Source organism: Micropterus dolomieu, linkage group LG02, assembly GCF_021292245.1.
Source record: "Micropterus dolomieu isolate WLL.071019.BEF.003 ecotype Adirondacks linkage group LG02, ASM2129224v1, whole genome shotgun sequence".
Taxonomy (NCBI): Eukaryota; Metazoa; Chordata; class Actinopteri; order Centrarchiformes; family Centrarchidae; genus Micropterus; species Micropterus dolomieu.
The window spans coordinates 26,149,400-26,173,601 of NC_060151.1; the positions used below are offsets into that span (position 1 = coordinate 26,149,400).

The 24,202-nt window shown below is 43.6% G+C and overlaps 1 protein-coding gene and 1 long non-coding RNA gene across 2 annotated transcripts in view; one reads left to right on the forward strand and one right to left on the reverse strand.

Annotated features, from left to right (window-relative positions):
* shank1 (SH3 and multiple ankyrin repeat domains 1) overlaps window positions 1-23,132 on the forward strand; it is a 58,322-nt gene extending 35,190 nt beyond the window's left edge. The window contains exons 15-27 of the mRNA XM_046042453.1: window positions 6,978-7,060; window positions 7,191-7,315; window positions 8,139-8,274; window positions 8,374-8,454; window positions 10,425-10,433; window positions 10,684-10,710; window positions 10,802-10,858; window positions 11,043-11,158; window positions 11,851-11,974; window positions 12,594-14,455; window positions 14,495-16,180; window positions 16,724-17,637; window positions 19,679-23,132. Coding sequence (XP_045898409.1) covers window positions 6,978-7,060; window positions 7,191-7,315; window positions 8,139-8,274; window positions 8,374-8,454; window positions 10,425-10,433; window positions 10,684-10,710; window positions 10,802-10,858; window positions 11,043-11,158; window positions 11,851-11,974; window positions 12,594-14,455; window positions 14,495-16,180; window positions 16,724-17,637; window positions 19,679-19,766 — 5,308 coding nt within the window. The 3' untranslated portion in view covers window positions 19,767-23,132. The remainder of the gene's footprint in view (window positions 1-6,977; window positions 7,061-7,190; window positions 7,316-8,138; window positions 8,275-8,373; window positions 8,455-10,424; window positions 10,434-10,683; window positions 10,711-10,801; window positions 10,859-11,042; window positions 11,159-11,850; window positions 11,975-12,593; window positions 14,456-14,494; window positions 16,181-16,723; window positions 17,638-19,678) is intronic.
* Window positions 6,837-7,389, reverse strand: LOC123966266. Its single transcript, XR_006823933.1, has 2 exons — window positions 7,178-7,389; window positions 6,837-7,008 (listed from the first exon to the last, which is right to left on the reverse strand). It is a non-coding gene; the product is annotated as an uncharacterized LOC123966266 (long non-coding RNA).
* Window positions 23,133-24,202: the final 1,070 nt, after the last annotated feature.

Here is a 24,202-nt window from a genome sequence, read left to right on the forward strand (position 1 = left end):
GCCCCCCCCCCCCCCCCCCCCCCCCTCCCCCCTCATCACACATGCATGCACACACAAACACACATACTGTACACAGAATCACAGCGGTAAAGCCTGACATGCAGGGAGAGAAACAAAAAGGCAGAGATGTGAGAAGAGAGGGGACAAGAGCTGTGATCATCCTCGAATGCAGGAGGCAGGCAAGAAGGAGAGAGAGACGGAGAGAGGGAAGGAAGGAGGGAGGGAGGGCAAGTCGACGGAGGACAGCTTCGACATACGTGGAAGGAGCCTCTGACTAAGAGATGATGTGAGTGCCTATCCTAGAATCTGTACCTCTCTCTCCCTCTCTTCTTCTTCTCCTCCTCTTCCTCCTTCCGCCACTCACCCGCCAGCTGTTTCTCTGTCCTCTCTCCTCTTCCTGTCTGCGTCGATGCGTCTCCTCCTTCCCTCCCTCTTTCCCTGCTCTACCCTCTCATTCATGCTTTGTTTACAGCAAATGTGAGAACATTGTGTGTGTGTGTGTGTGTGTGTGTGTGTGTGTGCATGTTAGAGGTTGGAAAGAAAGCAAAAAAAAGGGGTGGGTGAGGGTAGTTAAGTATGATTTAAAGGCACGTGGGGTCAATAACAGCAGGGGAAGGACAGCAGCAGGCTCCAGAAGGATCTGCACAAAGTCAGATTTATTCTTCAAATCAGCTTCTGTAAGCTTTTTCTTTGTAATATTACATAATAATAATTTGACTTGTCTTTTATCATTATATCTCATAATGTTGATACCTGTCATTTTAACTGCAAGACTATCCTATCTTTCCCTTTGAATTAATTATTTGGACGTTTTAACAAAGACTTATCTCAGTAGCATCCGTTTTTATGAATGGGAAATCATGACAATGATAGATAGGCCGAGTGAATACTATACATATAAACCATAGGAAGTCAAGGAGGGAACAGAAATCTAAGGGGAAGAGGAGGATGGAAAAAGAGGAGGATAGTGAGTTTAGCCGGTGTATGTGGTGTTGTTGTTGTGTGTAAGTTGATTGCATGAATGCATACATGTTTGGACTGTGTGTGTGTGTGTGTGTGTGTGTGTGTGTGTGTGTGTGTGTGTGTGTGTGAGATAGTGTGTGTGTGTTTGTTCATGAAACCCCTTGCGAACAAACCCAATCACCTCTCACTCTCTCTCTCAAAATTACCTCATTTCTCTCTCCTTTTTAAAGCCACCTTATTCCCCCTCCCTCTTTCCCTGCTCCTCTTCTCTCTCCCTCTCTTTCTCTCTCTCTCTCTCTCTCTCTCTCTCTCTCTCTCTCCCTGTGTCGCAGTCACAATGAACCATCTCCATCTCTCTCTCTCCCATTCCTCCTCTCTCTCTGTCTTAAGTATGAAGGGGCTGGGAGAGCTTGGCCCTCTCCCTTTCCCTTCTTCCATCTCTCTCTCCTCCTCCTCTTCCACCTCCTCTCCTCCTCCTCGCTCGCGGCTTGCGTTCGCTGCTGTCTCGCTGGAAGACGAGAAGGAGAAGGAGCAGGAGCAGGAGAAGGAGGAGGAGGAGAGGGAGGGGAGGAAATGGCGATGGGGGCATGCGGCGAGGAGGATCTCTCCCTCTCCCTCTCCCTCTCTTCTTCCTGGCCGTCGCTCGGCCCTGTGAATAGGAGCGTCTGGTTCATTTACAGGTACCTGCCATGGTTTTTCATACCCTCCTACCCTTCCCTCTCTCTCCCCTCTCCCTCCAGTTGCCGGGGGAGATGGGGGGGCGGAGGGAGGCATGCATGCATGTGGTAATCATGGATGGCAGGGCAGGATCAATTAGATAGATTGACAGATGTTGCAATGCATGCTTGCAGACGGATGTGTTTGATTCAGTGTGTCTCAATTTGAATGGGATGGTGTGTGTGTAATGTACATGTGTGAAGACGGATGAGAGCTGCTGCTGCACAGCCCGGTGTATGAGCAGTGCAGCCGTTCTGTGTTTCGCTGTATGAACATGTGCGTGTCGTTTTCTCTCTCTCTCTGCTTTGAATTGCTCTCAGAACAAACGTCCTCTAGCAATGCTGCACCGGCACAAGTGATGCTTGCTGCTTTTACTGATGTGCAAATCGATTGCGTGTTTGTTTGTGTGCATGCATGCCTATGTTTGTGTGTGTGTGTGTGTGTGTGTGTGTGTGTGTGTGTGTGTGTGTGTATGGATGGATGGTGTGTTTGCTGTTGTCCATCAAAAACATAAAACAGGTATGGCGAGGAAATTTTTCTTCCTCTGCTGGATGGTTGATTGCATGTGTTCTTGTTTCCTGTGTGATGTGTGGCGTGCTTCTGTATGTTTACCAGTGTGTGTGTGTGTGTGTGTGTGAGAGAGAGAGAGAGAGAGAGAGAGAGAGAGAGAGAGAGAGAGAGAGAGAGAGAGAGGGAGGCTGCCGATGAATTGGAAACCGCGCTTGGTGACGGAGTTTAACTGATGCAGCATGCATGACAAGTTCCAGCTTCTTTCTGACATCTTTCTGAAGCCTGCTTGGCCAAACCTTTCTAATGCCTTGGCTTCTTACGTATCCAGTATTAGGCACACTGTATACTGTGTTGGATTGTCCAGCTCAGTTACTTGCATCTAAGATACTGATGACAACACTGGGTCACTAAAGACACTGCGCGGCACTATCACTGGGTCTCAGATCAGTAGCTGGAACAGCTGATGGATGTAGTCCACAAAGGTGGTGAATCTGGTCTTCTCTCTAAATAAGATGAACTCACAAAGAGCAAAAGTAATGATGTGTTCCGGTGTCAACATGTAAAGAAAACAAGTTTTAAAGTTTGTCACTGAGAAATTGAAACACCTAGCAAAGTGTAAATACAAGAACGATACGATAAACTGGGATTCGCTTAATGATGTCCAAAATTGCATTAAAAGTTTAAGGAGCACATTATGGACACATAGCTAATAGTGTTAACATTTTAGTTCTGTTTTTCTGTAATACCCTGTGATTAAGAACACGACCAGACTGTGGTTTTTATGCCTGGCTTCCATGATTTACACCCTACAGTATCTGAACACGGACACCTGCTTAATATGACCTGGTGATGTGCTATTCCCCAGCTTTACAAGCTGAAGAGGCCTAAACACTGTTAAAAAGTTGGCCAGCACACAGTGGATTTGAGGACAATGGGAACTTCTAAGGATGCACTGGTTGTGAGCAAATGTAGGCTGCATTTCTCAGCTTCACTTGGAGGAGCATTCGTCCAGAAATTCGGACTTCAGAGGATCCACTAAACTGGGACACTGCTATAGCCACTTAAAGTTGATGACATCCTTGAAGACAGCAACTTCTGAGTTAGTTGTAGGTGCTTCAAGCGATTGGATTCAAGGAGTGAATATAGGATAAGTTGTACAACATAAACATGACACTTATGATCTGACACATCTTCCAATGACAGATTCTTCGTAAAGAATATAGTTAGAAGAGCAGTTGCCCTAATTATTGCGAATGACTTGGCTTTGACAGTGTCATCGTGTTCTCTGTGATTTTTGGTTGTGCAAAAGGCTTCGGGTGCATTTATGCAGTTGTCATTATATTTTTGATTAGGCATACTTTGCATTTTCCGCTGCTTTGGTAACACCCCTCGTAAAGTTTTGTCATTCTGATGAGTAAATATAGCTGTCAAGTCAAGACTATTTCTTCAGAGTTTATCATGCGCCACATTGATGGATGCAATAGTTCTTTCAGTGTTGTTTTGTAGGGATGATCATGTAGGGATCATTCGTTAACTAAAGGTTGCATAAAACTAAGAAACGTCATATTGCAGTAGTAATCCATTATATTTACTGGGCCGAACTAATGTCCATGAAACTAAACAACATCAGTAGGGAAACAAGTGCAAAAATATAAATTGCTGTTGTTGGTAAAGTTTCCTGAACTGATATGTTTGTTGTCTGCACACATGCTGAATTTCCACTAGAGTGACTTGTTGCTTGTGTTGCCCTTGGGAACAAGGCAGGCTTACAGCTACAGGGGGAATGTGATGTGTGTGTTTGCACGTCTACATTACTTTGTACCTAATTCCCAGTAGTTATTTCTTTTACTATAAAGTCCTACCATAAGATTTGTGTGAACATTCTTGCCTGTGCATTTTGTACTCGTTTAAACTTGGACCCTCAGAGTGTTTGAGGTCTGTGCTGGGCAGCAAAGATGGAAAGAAGAGGACAAGAGTAACAAAGAGACAGAGTCTTGGCAGAGACAGAGAGGCTCTCGCAGCCTGTGGAGAGCATTGTGCACTCAATAGACTGAATGACAAAGATCATTAGGGGGAAATGTAATTAGAAAAAAATGAGTGGAAGTTTAGAGAACAAAGGAAGGAAGCCAATATAGAGTGAGGTATGAAGTAGTTGGGGCCATCAGGATGGGAAAAATCTAAAAAGAAGAAAAGCCAGTGAGGAGAGAAAGAGAGAGGGATGAACAGATGGAGTGGGCTGGGACTATTTTGGTGCACGATGGGATTATCAGCATGTGGTTACAGTATGTTACAGCTGACACGGTGTATATATACCTCTCTGAGTCACTGACTGACTGAATGACTGTTTGGATGATCTTTCCATTCATAACAAGAGTCTGTTAGAGGCCAGAAAACCTTAGAAGCGGTGCTGTTTCTTACACCAAAGTGGTTTAAACTGAAGAGGCCGAGCGTCCAAGTGTGTACGTCTCTGAACTCTCATGCTAGTAGGATAAGATAAGCCTCTTGTCATGGGCACATACAACACGATTGAGAATTTAAAGTTTTTTATAACATCTTCTCCAGCATTTAATGGGCTAGGACAAATGCATTATGATAGCTAGCTACAAAATTGTTTTTAAAAGTCAGTCAAAATGTGTGAATTTATATATTGTCATTCAATCCTTTATGTTTTGTACTTTCGATCCTCTACTTATGTAAAGTACCAATACAACAATGTAAATATACTCCATTACAAGTTAAGGTCCTTTATTAAGAATCCCACTTCGGTAAAAAGTAGTATCAGCAAAACCTACTTAAATTATCAGAAGCAAAAAGCACTTGTTCTGCAGAAAACAACATTATATATTATTATATATGACATTATTAGATTATTATTACTGAATCATTCATTCTTAAGTAAGATTTTACAGTTGTAGCTGGTCAAGGTGGAGCTGGTTTTAACTACTTTATATACAGTTAGGTAGTTTTGTTCAGTGGTTCCCAACCTAGAGGTCAGCACACTCGAAAGATAAATATGAGGGAATGGAGATGATTAATGAGAGAGGAAAGGAGAAAAAAGTCTGCTACGCAAATCTGCATTCATTTTAAAAAAAAAAGTTGTCTCTTGTCTCTTTTTTTATGTGAAATCTTGGTTATATTTGTCTATCTCGGCCCTGATTAGTTACTTAGATTTAGTCATCTGAGCAGTTCAGAGGGAAAATGACTGTATGGTGGGACTGCCAACTTCTCATATATCATCTGAAACACAACAAAGGCTTCAACTAGACACTGCTTTTTGTGAGGAGTAACAAGCCAAAAATGTTGGGAAATACTGGTTTAGTCTTCAATGCATTGTAATTATTAGATAATCTGTTTTTTTTGTGTAAAATCTTCCTCTGAAAATAACATAGTTAAACATAGAAATAAATGCAATTGTGTAAAACGTACAATACGTCCATCTGAAATTCAGTTGACAGACATATAAAGTAGCATAAAACTGAAATATTCAAGTACCTCAACATTTTGCATTAATTCAGTAAATATATTTAGTTACATTCAACCACTGTTTTCCCATATGTTTGTGCCACTGGACAGAATAGAAAGTATACTATACAATGCAGCCTCTACATGTGAGCAGGCACTGCCTGTTCTTTGCTGTTAGTGACTACTACCATTTCATGACTTTGACTCTGTGGTGGACCTACCAAAGCAAATTTTCTCTGTGTCCAGTTCTAGCTGTTGCTGAGGCAACAAGCAGCACCATCATACCGTATATAGCATCTTCACTGAGGTTCTGGTAGAAACCGGCTCTGGGCTCGCTGTCAAGAACATACAGAAAAAGTGAAGTCCTCACTGTACTGTAGTGAGTGTGGCATAAATTACAATTAGTGGTGTTTGGAGTATGAATTATGAAGACTGATAGTGGTAGTTTTAAATTGAAGCTGCAATATTTTTAAATCAATTGTCAATTTTTACATTTAAATTTATTATTTCCATTTCAGAAGTATATTGTCATCATTTCAGAAAAGCTTTTAAACAGCTTTTGAAACAGGTAAACTTTTCATTACTAATATTACTATTACTAATATTACCACTACTACTTCTAATAATAACAATAGATTATTATTAAACAGTAACATATTTAAGGGTACATAAAATGTCTATTAGATCAAGCATACTGTACCCTTAACCCATTGTCAGATCAGTTCTTCACTAAGTATAAATTAAACACCATCATCTCCATCACATTACAGTTGGATGACAATCACCTGTTTGGATGTCAAATATCAATCCAAAACACTTTTTTAAACTTTTTTTGTAAAGATTTTAACAATGTATAAATAATAGAAAGGAAAGTGAAAAAAGAGCTGCGATAAAGCATAAATAAGAACAGGAGGTGAAAATGTATTATCATTTTAAGATTAGAAAGTGACAAACAAAGCAAAAAAAACATGGATATTAGTAAGTATACGCATACATTATATATACGTAAATACAGATATATACTTGGTTTCCAGTTTAAATCCAAGACAGTTAGTTAGTAATTAGTTTATGCCTAGTGCTGGTGGTGATGTCATCAGAGAGGGACACAGGAAGCGGGAAGCAGACAGCAGAGGAGATGAGTGGTGTAGTTGAGGAAGGGAAAAGTAACACCTGAAATGCTGTGATTTATGGATTTTAAAACTTTACTTTCTACCCATAATCTCCGGTGATTGAGGCAGAGGGTGACTGCAGATGGGATTTACAGTGCATGTCCTCCTTGTCTTTAATTTCTGTCTTGTGTCATCTCTCTGTCTTCTCTCTGCTAGTGACTATATAATCAAGGAGAAGACGGTGCTGCTGCAGAAAAAAGACAGCGAGGGTTTTGGCTTTGTGCTGAGAGGGGCCAAAGGTAACACATGTGAAATAAACAAACATCCTGCCTTGCAATAATTGATGTAGGTATGGTAGTTGTAATCATATTTAGCATACTGTTTCACATGCAAAGCTAATGCATTGTCATATTTACATGGCGTCTCCAGCTCAGACTCCTATAGAGGAATTCACTCCCACCCCGGCCTTCCCTGCACTGCAGTACCTGGAGTCAGTGGACGAGGGAGGCGTCGCCTGGAGAGCCGGTCTCAGGATGGGGGATTTCCTGATAGAAGTACTGCCATGATTTACCACTGCATTATGGGTTGGGATTAAAAGCACTGACAGATTTTCTGTAGAGGTTTCTGAACTAAAGAGCAATCACACAAGGCAAAGGTCCCCTAAATGTGGGATAAAAAAGTTTCATCCACATTTCTAGCTGAATCGTCAAAATCAAATTTGTTCTGTTCAAAATTATTATTTTATGAAACTTTATTGACACCTGGATCCAGATATGCACCAAAAATATATATTGTGTTCAGTGGCCTAAGGCCTCACTTTCCACCAAATTTCCTCTAAAGCTGTTTGTAGGTCTTTGAGATACTTCTAACAGCCTGCAAAACTAGAAATAAATATATATTTCAGTCAAGTACAAATGATTTCAAGATTCATTGAGTTGTAGACCCTCTGTTATTTTATATTCTGCGACAACTGTTTCTGAGTTTAGCTGATATTAATGTCCAAGAACCCTAAACTACAAGCAAATACTTCACTCTATCTTTCACTGTCAGCATGTCAGTTTGTCATTTGTTGACATAAATTATACCTAAGAACATAATAATTATAATTAGTAGGTAGTTTTATCCAAAGTGACTTACAATTGCTATATATGTCAGTGTTTGCACTCCTCTGGAGCAAGTAGGGGTCTCGCTCAGGGACCCATAAGTTGATGTCACGGTGGGAATTGAACCCAGGTCTCCCACATCAAAGGCATGTGCTTGCGCACTTTCCCATCACCCACCTAGACCCCCAAATTGCAATTGAGAAAAGATAGTAAAAATGACAACAAGCCATGCAACTAAACTCTTTGTCCCTTCCTGTCTCTGTGTCCATCCCAGGTCAATGGTCAAAATGTCGTGAAGGTTGGTCACCGGCAGGTCGTCAACATGATCCGGCAAGGTGGCAACAGCCTCATGGTCAAGGTTGTCATGGTAACCCGCAACCCAGACATGGAGGAAGGTTCAAGGAAGAAAAGTAAGAGTGCTCCTCTCTGTGAATGCTGGTTGGGGACTGAACCTTGTTCTTGAACAGTTGCCTGACCACTGTTGTCTTTGTCTCTTACCTGCCCTCCAGTCCCCCAGCAGAGTAAGAGGCTAAGCACTCCAGCTATCGCCCTACGATCCAAATCCATGACTTCAGAACTGGAGGAGATGGGTAAGAAATTTTTGGGGAGTGAAAAAATTACAAATAATGAAGAAACAGACAGACAGAGAGTTGTGGACAAATAAAGAAAAGTGATTTAAAGTTGAAGAGGAGGAGACATTAAAGTTACTAGAAGAAATAGATTGAGGAATTGACGGAAACAGTGTTGCTAAAGAAGGTGAACGTGTGAAGGGAAGTTGAGCTTTAGGCTAAATTTAGACAGGAAGAAAGTAGAGAGGGAGAGAATGGAGAGGAGAAAGAAGATTGGCTACCGCCGTGGATGACGGTCTCAATGCATTTCACTGTTCTTTCAGAGGTTCCACACTGTCACTTCCAGCACCCCCACTACAGGTAACCCCACCCAGAAAAAGTGTCGCCATCCACCCTGTGATCCCTCTCTCACTGCCCGCCTCTCTTACCTCTTACCCCCCTGCACCTCCCACTGCTCCCTGGCCCGCCCACAGCTTTAACCCCAGCGCCCACAGAGCAAGTCTACCAGCCCCTCTGCTCAACACGCACACACACGCAGACACTCAGCAAGTATTTGTTGCCAAGGTAACACTGCAGGGGAATGGGCGTCACCTGACAAGAGTTTTCCGGGCGCCACAAACATCATTGCAAAGTGTATACGGACTTCATACGTGTTCTAGAGCAAGTGGCAAAATATGTGCCTCTTGTGAAGATTGATGTCTTTTGTTGAAAGCATTTTTGATTCATTTAGACGAAATCACACCCAGGATAAAATTATTGAGATGAGTAATTTTTGTGAAAAAAAACAAAACAAACAACTTTGTTCCAGGTCTGTTGCTGTGGTAACAGCATTATGTGTGGCCGTGCTTATGCCATCTCTATTTGAGGCAAAATAGTGGGAGGAGAGTGCATGGTGAGGGTCAACGCCCCCCATTTGCAGATCAGAACGTGGGCCAGTGTTTTATTGGTGATTGGGTTATATCTTCTAAACATTTATGGCGTTTGCTGTCCTTGTATCTGTCGCTGCTGTCTGGTTCTGAGCATGCCTGGTGAGCGATTCACCGTGTTTGTAAGATGATGACATGTGTAACTGCTGAAGGGGAGGGAAATCTGCAAGGCTTTCACAACGAACAATGCGCAAACCGGTACCCATACTACGAGTGAAAGGTTATCCTGAGTGTAGAAATCTGCCCATTACCCAATTCCTCCCCCATCTCTTCCCCTCACCTGCCTTCTCTCTGTGGTGTGACCTCACGTGACCAGCATAAAGCATGAGCACCCAGTCTGAAACACAGGTACCAGTTTCCTTTGCAGTCAGACACCTTTTAACTCAGATCCTCATTGTTTTGCCTCTTTCTGGATCAAGGTAAGAGGAGCACAAGGTATGATGAAGCCATGTCAGCCCCTGCCATATGCTTATTCTAATGCATTAGAATTAATTTAGCTGTGACGCCTATTAAACTATCTCACCTCTGTGATTGGTGCAGTGTCTCAGTTCACCTAGAAGTTATGCTGCAAGATAACAAGGACATTAAAATGGAAATGATCCTGCAGTGCATATAAGTCCACAACCTGTTGTTTTCCTGACAATAATTTCATGCAATTGTTGTTTAAATATGGTTGGACACATGTTTTGATAAAACTATGGCTTTTTAAAAAAGGGTTTGTGCAGTAAAGTTGTGTTTAAGAGATGAAATGAGCACAAGTTCAAAGCCCTTTCATGCTTTGTTGAACTATCAGACATTTTTATTTCTGTTTAATTAATCTTTGTACTACACATTATGAAATAAAATGGCTTGAGTATACATATGGCAGATAACCCTATCCCTATTCAGTGCACACACACAAGCTCACTCACACCAGTGGATGCAAACACTGAAGGGTCACCTTTAATTCATCCTCTTTACTCCTCTATGTCCCTTTACTGTTCACTGGTTTAACCACTAACTCTGTCTTTTCTTTGTCTCCTTTGTCCCCACTTCACCGCTGGCGGGATCCTAACCATTTAACAGTGGAGAGAGGTGGGGGTCAGACTAATTTCACATAATAACAGCAAGAAGCATTCTGTATGTGCAGCATATTTACTGTAACATATGTGTGCACCCTTCAGCTGTTTTAAAATGTGAGTGTGATATGTTGTTTTACATTGAAAAGCCTGGCGAGGTGACTCAGTTTGTCAGGCTCTGGGGAATGTGATTAGTATTCACTGTAACAACGCTATCACACTTACACTCCTGCCAAAACTTAAGTCTCCTTTTGTCCTCTTTCCAGCTGCTACCCCTTGGAAAAAAAAATCAGGTATGCTCTGGTACACTCTTGCTTAAGGCATTGTATTTATGTCTGTCCAAAATGACTTGACTTACTTATTCTGCATTTCTTTTCTTTTTAGAATTCGAATCCTCACAAGTTACAGAGAAGAAGAGGACAGTCTATCAGATGGCTTTGAGTAAGGGAGCTCATGTTTGTCAGTAAATGTTTTCTGAATCTCTTTCTCACCCACCTTCATCAAGTGTGTCCCTTTCCACACATTTGTTACTGTCCATTTTTCTGTTTCATCGTCGTATGTCTCTTTCTCTCTCTTCCTTTCTGTCTCTCTTTCTGTTTCTTTCTCTCCCTTTTTTTCCTCCCAGATAAACTAGATGAAATTCTTGCAGCAGCTCAGCAGACAATCAGCACCAATGAGGCGCCAGGGACACGGGGACAGGGGCCAAAAAGAGAGAGGGGACGAAGTTTCTATGGCAATGAGGTGTGTATTGTGAATCAAGCTACAGGATTGATTTACATGTGTCTTAAATCTGTGATGACTGTGTCTCTCATCAGGTTGAGAGTGCCAGTCTTACAATGAGTTGTAGGAGGAGACAGCAAAGACTATGGAATATAAATTGAAAGAATGTCAAAGCAAAACCTGATGCAACCATTAGTTTCAACAGTAACATTTATAAGCTGCACTGGGCAAGACATTCCTAGGTCAAAAATATTTCAAAATTAAAGATCCCGATTCAATGTGACCGACAGACTTGCATATAAATACACTTGAGTCATGTATTACCTGGTCATGAACCAATGTAAAAAAACAACAGAAGTGGCATTTTTTCACGTTTCTGTGAAGCAGAATGCGTAGTCTAAAGATTTAAAACAGCTTATGTTTCATTTATAGGCATGAAAATGTTGCTAAGTGAACAACTGATGTACCAGTGAAGCCTTTATTCATAGCTCATTTAAACCTGCATTAAATATTATTTCTGACTGATTAACAATAAACTAATCATACAAAGGGGTCACTCATATTGCCAAAACTACTGAGAATTAACACCAGACTCAGTAACTTTAAGTCTCTTTTAGATTATTATTTTCGTTTTCCGGCCCATACATGTAATTTACAGTTGAGTCTCATGGCTCTCTCCACTTCACGTGCTCTTTTTTTTTTTGGCATTTCAGCCAAACTACGGGGATCAGTCCGGGATGGGGATGATGTCGTCGGGGTTGGGCCTCGGCTATGACCGTGGCCAGTACACCTCAGGTCACGGCCCACAGCACGGTATGCTGCGGCAAAAATCCATCGGTGAGGCTGTCTGTTTTTCCTGTCTGCCCTTCCATCCGCCTGTCTGTCTGTCCTCTGGACCAGTAGAGGGTCTACACTGTGCTAACCTGTTTGTCTGTGGCCAACTATGTCTTGTCTGCGGCCAAAAATGTGCGCACTTCTATATCTGTAGCTGATCGTGTGGTACCTGTTTAACTTACTATAAAAATAAGATGTTTGTTTGTCTTATACTCACCCTACTACTATTTGTAATATTGTAGTGCCACTAATCCTGTTTTATTCTTACTTACTAAGGCCTTGCTAACTCTACACTAGTATTGTGCTCTCTGGTGACCAACAAAACTGCTGTTTTGTGATGCTGCCCAGTTGCTGTTTGTGGAATATATAGCACTAACGGACTTACCTACTAACAGGCATAATAATTGAGGACAGACTCGCTGACAGGTAGACGGGCAGGCAGATTTAGACAGACACTCTCATAGTATCCTCAGTTTCCCTTTTTTCTGGCTCCATTTGCTCTCCACTCTTATTCGCCCAAAATCTTTTGCCTCTCTTACTCTCACTCCATACCGTCTGTACCATCTAAAAATCCCTATTTCATCAATTAGTTTTTTCTCCATTTGTGAATGCTGTACTGCAGGGGTGCCTGAGGAGGAGAAGCAGTTCCTGCACCCTCCAGCCATGAAGTTTGCTCGCAGTTTGTCGGTGCCTGGCCCAGACGACATCCCTCCTCCTCCCACCACAGCTCCACCAGACCCTCCATTCTCCTCTGCTCCGCCACTAGGTTGGAGAGCTAAGTCATCCCAACAACCCTCTGTCTCTGTGTCTCAGTCCACATCCACCTCTGCACACTACCAGCCCTACCCCCAGTCAGTGCACTTCACCCATGGGGGCAGGGAGAGGGCAGGTGGTCCCAGCACCGGCTCCAGTGGTGGAGCGGTGGACCACACAACCTCGTATGCACATGCAGCTCCCCATACTGCTCAAAGCAGGACTGCTTCGCGGAAAGTTGCCTATACTGGGGAGCCTGTTGGACCTGGCATAGGGGCTGGTGCGGGGGCCAAGACAGCAGGTCTTAGGAGAGGCTACAGCACCGCTGTCCCCCCATCGAGCATTGCCACTGTAATGCCTCAGCAACAACAGACTACCCAGAGTCAACCCCAGCGAGCAGACCGCAGTGCGGCTGGGGCTGGAGCAGGTGGTCCTAAAGCAGGGGCCCGGAGAGGTAAGGGTCCCCTGGTGAAGCAATCCAAGGTAGAGGACCTGCGCACGGGACAGGGTACACTGGGGGGCAAAGGTTCGGTGGAGAAAAGCTCAATCCCCATCCCCACCATTATTGTCAAGGCCCCTTCAACCAGCAGCAGTGGACGCAGCAGCCAGGGCAGCAGTGTGGAGGCTGACGCTCCTACATCAGGGGAGACAGATGAAACCAAAACACCCCATGGTCCTCCTCCTTCAACTCCCGCTCCACAGCCCCCTGCCCCGCCTTCCATCCCAGCACCGCCGCCTCCTTCCTTGCCTTCCATCCGAGCCCAGGATAACCTGGACTTTACCAGCCAGTTTGGGGCTGCCATTGTTGGTGCAGCTCGCCGAGACAGGGAACGGTTTCATGAAGCCCGCAGAAAGAGTGCCTCCTTGTTCATGTCTGCTGAGGAGGATGTGAGCCTTGGGGGAGTGAGTGATGGAATAGGCGGAGTAACAAGGACTCAGGTGTCACAGCAGCAGCTTAGCACACAGGGTGAAAGTTCATCAACACGGCTGCGCCCATCCAAATCAATTGATGAGGGCATGTTCTCTGGGGACACCTTTATCCATCACACCCGCAGTATGCCACCAGCCTTTGGTCTACCTGAGTACTCCTCACCTGCCCTGGACTATCAACCTAAGTCTGTGCCTACTGACTTGTACACAGCAGCAGGCAGGCAGCCAGCAACCTCTGCTACCACCACCTTCATTCACCCTCTAACAGGAAAGGCTCTTGACCCCACATCACCACTAGGCCTCGCCCTGGCTGCTAGAGAGCGTGCTCTGAGGGATGACAGCAGGTTAAGGAGGGGAACAGAGCACCACTTCAGCCGCCAGATGTCGAGTGTGGTGTTTCCTTCATCTTCTGCCGCCTCTCAGTCTGTGTCGTCCAACGCCCAGTCCTCCACCGCCCAGTCCTCCAGCTCCTCCTACCTGGTCACCTCGTCTTCTCTGGCTGCCACCACGCCCACTGTTGGCCGTCCACCCTCACCCAGAATCCTCAGAGGAGTTGGGAGTGTGTGGAGTGAGGAAGGGGGTGGAGGAGAAAGGGAGCGGGAAGGAGGAGGGGCTCGTGAAGGACTAAGAGTTCGCTTCTCTGAGGACAAAACCGTCCACACGCACCACTACCAGTCTCAGCCGTATCAGCCAACCTACAAGGAGAGGGAGCGGGAGAGGTCAAGGGAACGCGAGAGGGAGCTTTCGAGAGAAAGAGAGCGGGACAAAGAGAGAGAGGGTTACATGAGGAGGGCAGAGCAGGCTGCTGCCAATGCGGCGGCTGCTGAGAGCTCGGCTCAGCAAGTGTCCCAGCCTCAGCAGCCTCGGAGGCCCACTTTTCTCAGGATGGAAAGTCAATCTGATGCCTATATCTTGTCCCTCACCCCTCCCTCTCCTCCACCTACCAGTACCCAGCAGACAGTGAACACTACTGGGAGCACTGGGACTGGCCTGATGGTTCTCCCTCCCCCTGCCCCCTCAGTTGATGCTGATGATGAGTTTGTCTACGCAGACCCTCTCCCACCTCCATTAGAGTTTGCTAACAGCTTTGACAGGGGAATATCAAGGTACACACAACACGGGATGCTACCCAACAGCCTGACATCCCGCCAACAGCAGGTCCCACCCCCACCACCTCCTCCTCCACCTCCACCACCGCCCCCTCCACCCCCCCAAAAAGAACCATTTGTAAGTGGGTTTCCTGCTCATACACCCCTGCCCTCACCTCAGGCAGGGGACTCCACTGCCTCCAGCCTCACATCTTATGACAGTGAGGTGGCTAACCTTACTCAGTCCGCTCCCTCCCCCTCCCAAACATCACCTAACCCACCACCCCCTGCCTCGCCCTCTACCTTGCAACCCACCTCGATAGCAGGACCCCCACCTCCCCCGTCAGTTTCACCGCCACCTCCTCCTGGTTCCTATCACAGACCCTTCACTATGTCCCACCCCCACCACCTTTACAACAGCTCTCATACTCCTGGGCGCTCTTCCCCCACGCCTCCCCCGCACACTGTCGCTCCTCCTCCCGCCTACCGTGGTCCCCCAACGCCCTCCTCCACTGCTGCCACCTCTGCTCCACTTAGGGGCAACGCCTCATACGCCACGACCGCTAGCTGTGCCGCTACAACCACCGCTGCTGCCACCACAACAAGCACCTCCACTCAGCTCTACCAAGAGCGTGCACACACCACACATACAACATCCTCCACCTCCATCATGGGCAGTCGCAGGACAGGGGAGCACCACCGTCCTCCGCCCACTACCAAGAAAGGAGAGTCCCAGGAGACAGTGGTAGACTCTGGGATTGAAGAGCTGGATAGCCGCAGCAGCAGTGACCACCACCTGGACAGCATCCTGGCTTTAAGTGGAGCCAGCGTACGGGGAGACAGGCTGGACCGAGGGGAGAGAGGAGGTGGAGCTGGCGGACGGATGGGAGGGGGAAGTGGAACAGGGGAATCAGAAAGGGGAGGAGATTTTCTGGAGTCTTACATGAGCTACCTGGACGGACAAACTTTTGAAATGCAGAATGCCACAGCAGCAGCCTCCACCTACCCAAAAGCCAATAGGTTCAGAGAGGGAGGTCGCACCAGTGATCTACACAGACAGACCAGCACCGCTCCTGCGTCCTTCCACTCCCACAGACGGAGGGACGAGCAGGAAGAGGACGAGATCGAGGAGGGAATCGCAGAGGAAGAAAGTAGCCAGGATGGGTATGGGGTGAGGGACATGCAGAATTTGGGACGTCCCATTTCACCATACTTTGATCGCCCACGCACTCCTGAGATGAAGCCTCTCTGGGGCGAAGGGCAGATGTCCGGTGATGGAGGGGGTCAGTCCGGGGCACTTTTAGAGGGGAAGAAGATTTACCCTCCTGCATCCAGTATGAAGCCCAGCATCATAAATGAGCTGAGCAGCAAACTGCATCAAAGAAGCAAGGACAGCTGGAGCAGCCAGAGACCACTGAGCAGACACAGGTACACATCAGTGAAAACTTTGGCTTTATGTTTTTCAGTGTCACAGCATGAACAGTTGTAGTTGTTGTTGAGGCACGGCATTGTCATTCTGTTCATGTTTCACCTGTGTGAACCTATCAGTGTGCCACTTGTGAGTTGTGAGCTCTTTACCTCCCACAATTGCTGTCTGTTTATGTCTTGTGTAAGTGTTGTCTATACTGTGTAAACCTCTCCTCTTTTATTTCTCTGGCTTTTTCCATGTGTTTCTCTCAGAAGCAGAAACAGGTAATAGAGGCACTTCCACACTCATTTTTTTCTGTCAGGAAGGACATAAAACTTTGACATCTGCTTGAATTTACAGCCTGAGACAGTAAGGAAGGAGAGGAACCCTTGTTAAACTTGAAACAACTGATAGACTTATTGTACACAATCAAGATGTTGACAGTATAAAATAATTTTAATCCGCTGTTTCTAAAAATGGCTGGACAATGTTTTACCCACAATTCCCTTAATGTGTGTGCACGTTTTAATTTTATCGTTTTCTGTTTTCTATCATGTTTTTCTCTTGTAACAGTTTATCTCCCTCTCCATTCACAGATTTTCAGAAGACTCAGCCTCAGCTCTGAGCCCCCCCTCAGCTCGATCCCAGTCACCGTCTCCAATTTCGTTATCGCAGCCGTCGTTATCCCCATCCCCCACCCCTGCCTCCCAGTACCCTAACTGGGGACGATCCCCATCTCCTCAGCCTCCAGCTTCTTCTCAGCCTCCACGTTCCCACTCCCCGCTGTCTCCGACATCTTATTCCCCTTACCCCACCTCCCCCAAACACAGACCTGTCTACCGGACCAAAGCCCTAGAATTCCAGTTCATCCCTAGTCGAGAGTCCCGTAAAGCAGAATCACACATACTCCAGCGTAGGCGAGCACCCAGCCCCCTCATCTCCCCGTCAGAGAGGCCCAAACTGGGTCCACCGCGGCCATCATCCCTTCCACTCCTCCCCACCTCACCCCTATACAGTGCCATCTATGACCTTCGAGGTTCAATCACCCCACCATCACCTGGGAACCCTCTTGGAGATCCTTACTTCTCGCCCTCTCCTCCACTGTTTGCTCCCTCTGGTGCCCCTCCTCCTCCAAACTCTACCTTAGTTGTTTCTCGATCGCTCTCTCCAACTCACTTCCTGTCCGGGACTTCTTCTCCACCCCTGCACCCTCTCCCTCCACCTACCTGCCTGAGTTACCCCCATCTTCCACCCCCTTCCCCTACAAAACCTTTTGCCTCCAAGCCGCTGCCCTACTGGACCAAGTATGATGTTGCAGACTGGCTAGGATACCTGAACTTGGGTGAGCACAGAGAGCGTTTCCTGGACAACGAGATTGACGGCACCCACCTTCCCTCGCTAACCAAGGATGACTATCTAGATTTGGGTGTGACACGTGTAGGCCACCGCATGAACATTGAACGGGCCCTGAGGAGCGTAATGGACAGGTATGGCTGCAATTGTACAGGCTGCTGAGAAACACAATTAACCACTACAACTCATTTAGAAGAGTTGCAATAGAAAGTAACCAAAGATTATCCTTAAATGTTACCTGGCAGGACCATCTCAATTATTTTGAATGTTTGCACCTGGTTACATGCTTTTTCTGTCTGACAAACTTTACAAACAGCTCTCTTTATCAATATGCATCTCTACACAGCACACCAAAACACTTTATACACAGCTCAGGATGTACCATAACATTTGTGTTCCAACGAGAAAACTTGGTCACTCATCCCACAATGACCTAAAAAACCCCACTAATAACCAGTAGCATTACAAATTGTATTAGTGTTGTCTGTAGTAGCTTTTATTCATGTATTGTTTACCTTACAAAAAAGGAATAGCACCACTGCATAGATTGTGCTACCTTACAGTATATGTTACAGAATTAATAAACAATGCTTCAGTAGGCTTTTTCACCCTGAACTAAAATAATTCCAGAAATGCAATACAAAACAAACATACATCAAGATTTACAGCAGTGCTTATCAAGCCTGTCTTCTGCATTTGGCCACAAATTGTCATCCACATCACACCGTATACCCTTCTCATGTCCTTCTGTCCTCTCTTGCCTCGTTTCCTCACTTGCCACAAGTCTTCCATGAGGCAATCCAGGAATAAAATTAGTCACTGAGTGCTGTATGGCCCAATTAGCTGTTTATGTTTTTATATTTTTCTTAGATGTAGCAAATTTGAGTCTACAATTGTCATGTTAGGTTTTGAACATAAACTTAACAGTTAACAAACAGCATACATTTGCAAATCTGTAAATACAGAGCTGATGTGGTTGTGGAGTAGAGTGAATGACAATGTGAACACATTTTGTGACAAAGTAATGAGAAGTTATTCACTTAATTTCATTTATTTGTTTATAGTGCTCATTAATTAACTGTAAAGTCACTGTAAATGAGCAAGAGTTAGCTCAACAGGCTAATTTTCATCTGTTGTCCCTGGCCAGTTATTAAAAGGGCAACCTAAAATAAAGAATTACAATTAAATAAAATGACTTATTACAATCCGCACGTATTAGCAATATATACAGAATAATAGTCAGACAGGTACAACGCATAACAATAACAAACAACATATTAGACAAAGCATAGTCCACCTTGACTGCTGTTGTACTGACTCTGTGAAGAGTTTTTAAAAAAGGTTTTAAAAACCTGTAATCTATAATCATCAAGTCTATTTTAACAACACTGAGGTCCTCTTGTAGTCCAGGCTGGTCAGTGATTTGAATCTAAACAGAGAGCAGAGTTAACAATGTGGCTGTAAAAGAGCACTCACGTGTTGTGAAATACTGTGGACACTAGTATACTAATAATAATATTACTTTAAAACAAAAAGACCATAACTGAGATGATTGGTTACCTCCATGTCACAGCAGTGTTATATTTTATTCAAGTGTTAAAATTAAGACACCATAAAAGCTTCTCTCTCCCTTTTGTCATTGAGCTTGTTGTTTGTCATTCAGGATAAACATGTTGGATAGAATAATTTTCATTTGGCCATTCACTCCATTCACCATCTGCCCCTATCTCAAACTCTTAAAAAGCTTTAGCTCCATTTGCACTGGAAGAACAGCGCCCTCTTCCTGTTTTGTGCTTTAAAGCATTCAAGTAGTTTTCCCCACAGTGAAAAATCCTCATTAGTTTAAATTACTGTTACTATGGTTTTGATGCGTGGCTTTTTCTATTCTCATGCTATGTTATACTGTAAAATGGATTTGTAAATGTATGGATTGAAAAATGCTCTATCACCGCATGTGTGATGACCAATGTTTTCCTAATCTAATCCGTCATGTAGTGAGTCTACAGCACAAGAGCGGCCATACTTTCATAATGAACAAATAATTATCTCCAAAAAAGTGAGAGTCAAGCCAGAGAACAACTCACAACTGCCACAAAACAACACACACCATTCATTATTATTTCACAAAAAACACCAAACGTCACGTGTGTCTTTTGTTTGTTCTTCTGTCCTCAGGCTGTCCAGCAGCCCATTTCCCATTTCTGTTCTCTCACCTCGGGATGGACAGACTGAGAGGAGGAGGGACGACGGGAGTCGGAGCTGAGGTTGCAAATGCAGAGGCAGAAAGAGAGAGAGTAAGAAAGAAGGAGGGATTGGAGTCAATGAGGGAGGAAGACACAACTGCTGCTATCCATGGTGGATTCACACAACAAATGAGGGGGGAACAGATTTCACACAGAGAGCGACAGAAAGAGGGAGTCAAGTCCCAAAGGGAAAAGGAAACACAGGGATGGAAAAAGGGCTGACGATCCATAAAGACAGTCGCTGGCGCTCCCAAGTTGTGGCAGGCTGATATACACAAGTACACTCCCCACATGCATGCACGGTCACACCAATCAACAAACAAGTAACACAAACACACTGTCATCCAAAATGCATACGGAGACACCATGGCTGCAGCGGAGTGAAGAACAGCGATGAAACCGAACCAAATACATGAGAGGAACAATCAAAAGCCAGTTAGATTTTTTTTTTTTAATCAAGCAGGTTGTGTTGTTTGGCAGCGAGCTGGAGAAGATAAAGGTGTCCTTCATCATGCTGCCATCTTGTTGAGTAGTCCTCTTACCCCTCAGTTGGCTGGTTATATCTGTTCAGGTTTAAGAGTGGAACCCACCACAAATATTTAAGAGTGCAATCAATGACAACCTGTCCCCGTGTGAATGGATGTCAGTATGCTTAAAACGTGTCTGAATATCAGAGGATGAATATTTGAGGGTGAATGTGGGTGAATGTGTGCAGGAGTAAGGATTTTGTCTGTCTGCATGGTGAACGTTGGACGACGCAGGGCAGTATATCATGACAGCTTCCACGTCTTTTAGAGGTGATGAGGGCACAGATAACTTCCTTGGTTAAGGCCAAGGAGGCTGGCTGTGGCTTTGATTGGTTACGTGTTGTTTTTACCTCATCACTGGTAGGGCTCTGTCCTCACTGCAGGTCCTGTGATCAGGATGTTGTGTGTTTCTCAATATCTATTTATCATCTTAAGTCTTATAATGACATATATACAGACTGGTCACTGTATCACAAATTTGTAGCAAAAATAAGTGCCCAGACCAACAAAAAAAAAAGGAATAAAAAAAGGAAACACACTGATACGCACACACAGGCACCCAAGTTACTACTATACACGCCTGCATGCAGACACCAACATGTAAACACACACAAGCACTTACAAGTGATTGTGTTAGAGTTTATGGGACACCTCATATATAGACACACACTATATGTTTGGATCCAAGATGTACTTAAACAAAAGGAGACAGACTGTGCTTTCAACTGTTAGACAGGATATGTGACCATGTGAGGAGATATCTAAACCCCGAGGATTTTATTTACCGAGAAAGACTTCCTCAGCATTGAGGCAACTGTTGTACACCCATTCAGACCTTCAGTCCGAGGGAGACTGGAAAGGAGAGGGAAGGGAACGAGGAAAAACTGCCATTTACTTGCTCTTTCCCACCCAATCCCCCCTGCTCCTTCCAGGAGTGGTCCCTCTCTCTCTCTCTCTCTCGACAAAATCCTGGAGGAAACATGCAGCCACCCGGCTGAGAGGATCTGAGAGAACCGCTTATATCGAGTTTTAATACTATGATTGTTCTTACAATTTTTAAACTTTAAATGGGAATACTGGAATACTGATATTGATATGAAGAGATTTATTGTTACTATTTATCATTACTATCATCGTCCTTACTGTTATTAAAGCTTCGAAGAGTTCCTGGTTTCTGCCTTTGATGGCTGAGATGGCTCTTGTGCAGTCATCGTATTTTCTGACAGTATTGAAGATAAATCGTGATGGCTATATGAATATATATGTAAATGTAGGTATTTTTGAATTGAAAGATGCATATTATTTCATGCACGGTACCCTTAACATTGCTTTTATGTGACAAGAGGCGTTGCAACTTAATGTGAAGCACATTTTATAATCAATTCCTTACTTCCTCCTTACTGTTTTTCTTTTGTCAGACTAAAAAAAAGAAGCTTTAATCAAAATTACATGTTGACTTTTATGGCCTCAAACTATGATTTCCTCCCTCTTTTTAAAGTTGGCTGCCACTTAATAACATGGAGATGCTGAAAATGTAGCAACCGTTACTCTGTGGATGCCCACAAAACACATAGGTGAAATTCTTTTTTTTTTCAATTCCAGATAACCGCCATCCCCTCCTGATTGATCACAAATGTCACTCTTCTATCATGTCTTGATGTGCCATATTACACTGAAGTCCTTTTATTTTCCCATCAGCTATAACTGCACATTTATATCTCATTATAACCTCAGTCCTGCTTTTCTCAATTTTGCTGAGATCAAATATAAGGGCTCTCTCATGACCACTTTACCCTCACCTGTCCTGCTGCTTTTGAGTCCTCGAAACATATCAAATGTGCATTTTACATCGGGAATCCTCAGTCTGTTTTTGCAAAAAGCTAGATGAGTTTTCATAGATCATGTCGCTCATCAAGTGCACAGGCTACAAATGTGAATGAGCAAAGGTCATTAAGGGGGCATTTGACTCTGTAAGTGCTTTGTGTTGGCGGTCAAGGAGAGATTATATTTGAATGCTAAGGGAAATAGCAGTAAGGACGATGAAAATAATGGTCACCTAATTATGGTTTAAGATGTAAAAAAGAAGTCTCAAAAGTTCTAAAGAATCTCTGTCTTCCAAATAATGTTTAACATGAAAAGGTACAATGTATTTATTTAACTGTTCTGCTTTCTATACAGTTCGACCCATTCTCTACATCTGCCCCCTTCCACTGTTACTGACCTGACAGTATTAAGAGCTCCAGTGTGTTTTTGCTCATATGCATCTTCTTGTTTGTACAAAGCACCTTCTGCCGTCGCTGACATGTGCCAGTATGCTCACAGCTCATTGTTTATTACCAGCGTATTATGCAATGACCCTATTTCCATTAGCAACTGTGGCTTTTCACACGTCCCTTTAGAGGTATTGGAGTCATTTTGAGCCTGAAAGGGGCCGTTTCTGAACAAGCAGAATGTGGCTTCCTGTCCAGACACAATCCACAGCCAGATTCTGCTTGTTTCTTTCAGGTCTCTAAAAAGTTTGCTAGTGTGAATAGGGCCAATTAATAACTTCGGATAAGACATTTTGAAAACATCTCTTGCTGATACAATGATGATCTCGTTAAGTGACTGGTGAGAAACTGTTTTTGGAGAATTGTTATTAATTCTTTCTTTGCGTTTAGTAGTTAAATTCAGGAGTGATGGCTCATCGTTGCTGTCGGAAGAAAAAGCAAGATCTGAGGGAATCGGTCTGACTCTATAGAAAGCATTTCTTTTCCTTTAAGAGATCTTTTAAAAAATGAGAATATGAACTGATGAAAGGTAACTTACAGAATATATATGTATATGTTATATGCATATACACACATTCATATAAACATATGAATTTCAAATGTTTTAAGAGATAATAAATTGTTAGAATTATAATAAAGATACAGAAACAAAGTTGTAATTTATGTTTTCTTGAAATGATTAATTTTCATCTGGACATTGTTCCTGCGGATCAAGACAATGGTTTCACTCCCTGACTCACTTTACAGGTCCCAGATTTGTCATCACTCCTCAGATGGATTATAGAGTTGATTTCAAATCAATCTTTAAAAAATACTATACAACACTTGTTCTATAAATCTTCTGCAACTTAATCTGCACACTAAACTGTTGCCGTAATGCTTAAGATTACAGCGTATATACAATGTCCCGATGATATACTTACTAGGTACCTAGGGTGTGTTTAGGAGGTACCTAGAAATTAATTACAACCTTGTCATTTTTAAATACCAGGTAAATATTAAATATTTACAAGGTACATACGAGTGACCAAAAAGCATCGCCTATATGTCTTCTCACAACAGCTGTGTCATCAAAAAGAGCGAAACTACATATAAACTTTAAATATAAAATGTCTGCTTTGCGCTGTGCACACACCTACAATAGCTTGCCACACTGTTCATTATGTTTATACTGTACGTGCTCCATACTTATTTTTGGATCTGACCGTATATAAAAGGTTGTTTTTGATCAGATGGATTATATAGTGTAGCGGATCCACTACAGTACTATTCCCCTGTATTTCAAACTTATTGCTATGAAAGGTGCAGCATTCTTTTGAGGTTCAGCCTAACGGTTGTGTTCCTATAAATGTGCTTATATTAAGCACATAAAATTTCAAATTTTCTCAAGTACATTTTTATGATACAATTTAAATCTCTGCTCTATTACATGGTTTCTGCATTTTTACTGTAATTTATTAAGTATACAGTACTATTTTCATTCAATATCTTGTTCAAAGTTGTTAACCCTGTTATTTACCATTCATCTTAAATTATACCATATTTGCTTTGGTAAATGCATTATATTGACACCATTTTAAATTATAGTAATTTCGATGCTACGATTTAGTGTCACCAATGTTGTAACAGCACAGACTTAAATACTGCAAAACATTAAAC